Source organism: Penaeus chinensis, chromosome 33 (assembly GCF_019202785.1).
Source record: "Penaeus chinensis breed Huanghai No. 1 chromosome 33, ASM1920278v2, whole genome shotgun sequence".
Taxonomy (NCBI): domain Eukaryota; kingdom Metazoa; phylum Arthropoda; class Malacostraca; order Decapoda; family Penaeidae; genus Penaeus; species Penaeus chinensis.
Window position 1 is genome coordinate 13359813 of NC_061851.1, and position 5000 is coordinate 13364812.

The following is a 5000-nucleotide window of genomic DNA, read 5'->3' on the forward strand; positions in this document are numbered from 1 at the left end:
ATGGTGGGGGGAGCGAGGTGAGGGAGTTGGGGGTGAGAGTGGGGTTATTGGAGGTGAAGGCGGGGGAGTTAAAGTTAGGGGTGAGGGCGGGGGAGTTGGGGTGTGGGCGGGGGTGTTGGGGTGTGGGCAGGGGTGTTGGGGGAGTTGGAGGTGAAGGTGGGGGTGTTGGGGGAGTTGGAGATGAAGGTAGGGAAATTGGGGGAGATGAGTTGGAAGTGGAAAGAAATTAGATATGACACTACGAAATACACTTAATCAGCGTTGGCTGTTAAGAGGACAGGGCGGCTGTACTTTTCGTTGGCGCGATTAAGACAAAGGTAGAGAGGGAAAAAAATAGAAAAAAAAAAATTGATGGTGGCATGTAGGTCGTTTTCTGTACTACGTTCTACTGCGTGAAAAGGAGAGGAGCGTAAGTGAACGTTGACGGTAGCAGCACACGTGTACACTTATCGCATGAGTGAGGGAGAGGGAGGAGGAGGGGGAGAGGAAGAAGGAGAAGGAGAAGGAGAAGGAGAAGGAGAAGGAGAAGGAGAAGGAGAAGGAGAAGGAGAAGGAGAAGGAGAAGGAGAAGGAGAAGGAGAAGGAGAAGGAGAAGGAAAAGGAGAAGGAGAAAGAAAGTGGAAGAGGGAAAGAGAAAAGCTGAGGGAGAGAGACAGGGGGAGGAAGGAAGGGAGAAGGCGAAGGAGAAGGAGAAGGAGAAGGAGAAAGAGAAAGAGAAGGAGAAGGACAGGGAGGGGGAAGGAGGGAGGAAGGACAGACAGACAAACAAACAAACAGACAGACAGACAGACAGACAGACAGACAGACAGACAGACAGACAGACAGACAGACAGACAGACAGACAGACAGACAGACAAACGAGTATAGAGGAAAGAAGACGGGAGGAGAGAAGAAAGGAAGAGCAAACCAAAGAGGGAAAAAAGAGAGAATAAGTTCGGTTTGCTGGCCTGGGAGCTCCTTGGTGACCAGGTGTACTTAAAATTCCTTGACGCTGATAAACACCTGCGTTCTCGGCACAATAAGAGGAATAAGGATATCAGATTACCATATGCACGTGAAGTGAGTATGGATGCACAAAATATTTAAGTATTTTTCTGACAGTATGCAGCACATGTACGCACACACTCACTCACTCACTCACTCACTCACTCACTCACTCACTTACTTACACGCGCACTCACACTTACACATTCTCACTCACTCACACACTCACTCACTCACTCACTCACTCACTCACTCACTCACTCACTCACTCACTCACTCACTCACTCACTCACTCACTCACTCACTCACTCACTCACACACGCGCACTCACTCACACATTCTCACTCACTCACTCACTCACTCACGCAAATTGGTTTATGTACACTTCATTTGGGAATTAGTGTATGATAACATTGGAATTTCGCACGTGTGCATAGAGTTGACACAAAGGACCCGAAAAAATTCGTCTTCGAGATGCTCTTCTCTTTTGACGGATCCGCGATTTGCTCGGGACGCGAAGCCGCCGCCCGGTCGCACTTTCGGGTTCTCGGTTCCCGCGATCGCGCCGTCAGATATTTACTTTTAGTTGAATCATTAAATTCAGCCAAGCGACGAGCGAACAGTTAAGAATGCGGCTCGTAGCGGGGCAAAAGAGTGAGCAGGGCCGTGGCAGCGTCCCAAAATTGCTGAAGCAGTGTCGAAAATACCGGAGCCCACGAACGCCGCGCAGAAGGACTGTTCGCGCACGAGTCCGACGGTCCGTTTTCTTTATCTTGTTCTTTTGTCGGCGTGGCTTCCCTGGGCAGGCAGGCCATCCTCTTCGCCAGTGTGTGGACTCTCCGCTCGTGTTCTGTGCTGGCGCCAACCTGCTGTGCCCCTCTCAGGTGTTGCGTTGCCAAAGACCTGCAGGTAGTGTCCGTGGATAGCTGGACAAGCGCCTCCGCCGTCGCCTCGAGCGTACGTGAGCAGCGGCGGGTACGCGGCCGCTTTCACGCCGTAAGGATCTACTGCAAGATGCGCGGCGAAGGATGTATCGCAGGGATGTTGCAGGGATGTTACAGCCTCGAGGCTTCCCTCCCGGCACTGCTAGTGATTAGTGTTGCGGTCCAAAGCTGTGCAAGTGTGCGCGTGGAGCTCCGTTTTGCCCATGTGGTTTTCAGTGCTTTCATGAGTGAGGAAAGTGTGATGGAATCATATCAAAGGCAACAGCTCCTTACAAGAAAAAGCAAAGAAAATCATAAGCTGTTCGTGAGATGAATGTTTCCCTGTGCAGAGCAAGTCCAAAAGATTTCATCCGTGGGAATGTGATGATATTTATGAAAGATATCCTCCAGCGAGGGCGAGGCGCGACCTGTCAAAAGAAGATGTCAGAGCCTCATGGGCAGCGCATGACAGCTGTGCCATACGTGTGCCAGACTCCGGGCTCTATGGATACGGGTACACAGTGTAATATGGCTGTGGGTATTACCCACGGCGACCGTGTTTTGTGAGACGAAGGTAGACGAGACATTGTGGGAAGTGTAAGCCTGAAGACATTAAGATTACGTTTTACTTCGCTCACCATAAGTTAAACAGTGATTTTTTCCCCTAGTTGATTATATGTCGATTTGATAAGCTCTTACTCTCTTTGAGATTGTGAGCCTCCTGTAATTGCTTTTGCTTGCAACTGTCAGTATTTGACAGTCACACGCGCTTTTTTCATTTTCTTTTTCTAATTCTCTGTCATTTGCCATCATAATTTCAAGCTACAGTCACGTATCCCACTATCTCTCCTCTGCCTAGTGAAGTAAGGAGTAAATAAATTATAGATTAAACATGCAAGGAAGTTACTATTACTCGGAAAATAATCTGTAAACGCGCGTGGAAATGTGATCCTTAATTCAAAGTGTTGGTGAATTAGTCCATGCAATTAATACATCCGCACACGCGAGTACACCGACGCATTTACATTAGTACCCGAGCGCGCATATGCATACATACTCACACACACAAGGACATACTGTTTATATACACACATTTATGCATACGTGTGTGTGTGTGTGTGTGTGTGTGTGTGTGTGTGTGTGTGTGTGTGTGTGTGTGTGTGTGTGTGTGTGTGTGTGTGTGTGTGTGTGCGTGCTTGCGTGTGTGTGTATGTGTGTGTGTGTGTGTCTGTCTGTCTGTCTGTCTGTCTGTCTGTCTATCTACATGCATTTATGTATGCATACATATGTATGTTTATAAATGTATATATATATATATATATATATATATATATATATACTATATATGTTATATATATAGGTATATAGACACACTATATATATATATATATATATATATATATATATATATATATTATATTACATATATATTATAAATATCATATATAGTATATATATCATATATATTGTATATGTATTGTATATATATTATGTATATATATTATATATATACATATATATATATATATATATATATATATATATATATATATATATATAAACACACACACACACACACACACACACACACACACACACACACACACACACACACACACACACACACACACACACACACACACACACTTGTGTGTATGTGTGTGGGCGCCCGTATACATATAAATGTAATATACACATTTTGTACATATATACAAGGTGTCCCACTTCAGATATTGAGAGAGATTATAAAATATATGATTTTGGGATGCAAATATGCTATGTACATATAATTTGTTTAGTTTATTTTTGGTGGGAGTTGGATTTAAAAAGATCTAGTAATTTTAGCGGAACAAAATGTGTTGACGCTTAGCTGCTATCAGATAAGCTTGTCAGTTAGATTTCTTGCCAATTACCGCAATACTCTCCAATTATAACCCTTAATGGCTAATTATATTATATCTATTGACTGTGTAAAGTCCGTTTGAAGATGGTCCAGTATAATATAAATGCGTAAATAATCATACTTTCAGTTTTAACAACATTTTTGTCTGTGTTTTCCTCTTCCTGCTATGACTCGGCCTCCTTCTTTGGAAAATCGCTTCACGCCTAAAGTAATGTTCACGTGTAGAGAAGATTCTCTATGCAGGATGACGTATTCTTTTTTATCTATACATAAATGTAACTTTTGAAACATCATATTTATAGGTTACCTGTTTACACACACACACATACATGTGTGTGTGTGTGTATGTGTGTGTATGTGGGTGTGTATGTATGTTTGTATGTATGTATGTATGTATATATGTATGTATATATGTATGTATGTACACACACACACACACACACACACACACACACACACACACACACACACACACACACACACACACACACACACACACACACACACACACACACACATACATATATAATACTTTTTCTCACCTCAGAAATCAAATCTGACCCCTATGATACTAATTATGAGAACCAATTCATTTAGCCACAAAGATCAGGAAGGTCAAAGCTAAAAGAAAGAAAAAAAAAAAAAAGCCACGCCCCCCAAAATAGGAAAAAAGGGGGGGAAACACCAAATCAGAAAAGCAAGTTTCCTGTGTTGTGATTGACGACCCGGAAGTGCTTACCACCTGACCTCTCCTGACCCGGCGCTGACCTCCCGAACCGCCACCCGTCGCCACCTCCTCCGTCGACGCCTCCTCCGTAACTCGCCAGGATGTACCGACAGGTGAAGCTCCCGAAGCCGAAGCCTCCCGCCGACTTCGCCGACTGCTTCGACATCGACTCGCCGCAGCCGACCTTCGGGGACAACGTGGCCTCGTGGTTTAACGACGCCGTGCACCACGCTCGCATCAAGCAGCAGGCGCGGAAAGTAGGTGGAGTGTGTGTTCGGCAGGGAAGCTGGCGGGGTCGGTGCTCTGCTTCTCGGGTCTTTTTGGTTTTGTTGTTACTGTTTTTGTTATTGTTATTATGATTGTTATACTTGTTATCATTATTGATATTATTATTATCAATTGTTATATTATGATTAGTATTAATTTTATTTTATACATTTTAATTGTGTGAAAAGGCAAATTA

General features: G+C 44.0%; 1 protein-coding gene across 18 annotated transcripts in view; it reads left to right on the forward strand.

Annotated features, from left to right (window-relative positions):
• The first annotated feature begins 1716 nt into the window (after positions 1 to 1716).
• The window catches only part of LOC125042934 (voltage-dependent L-type calcium channel subunit beta-1-like), a 151424-nt gene continuing 148140 nt past the window's right edge, over positions 1717 to 5000 (forward strand). For 2 of the 18 annotated variants that reach the window (XM_047638740.1, XM_047638742.1), the window contains exons 1-2: positions 2038 to 2155; positions 4358 to 4794. In XM_047638740.1, coding sequence (XP_047494696.1) covers positions 4639 to 4794 — 156 coding nt within the window. In that variant the 5' untranslated portion in view covers positions 2038 to 2155; positions 4358 to 4638. Of the gene's footprint in view, positions 1981 to 2036; positions 2156 to 4357; positions 4795 to 5000 lie in introns of those variants that run through there. The other 16 variants (XR_007116387.1, XM_047638746.1, XM_047638734.1 and 13 more) reach the window with 15 other exon arrangements.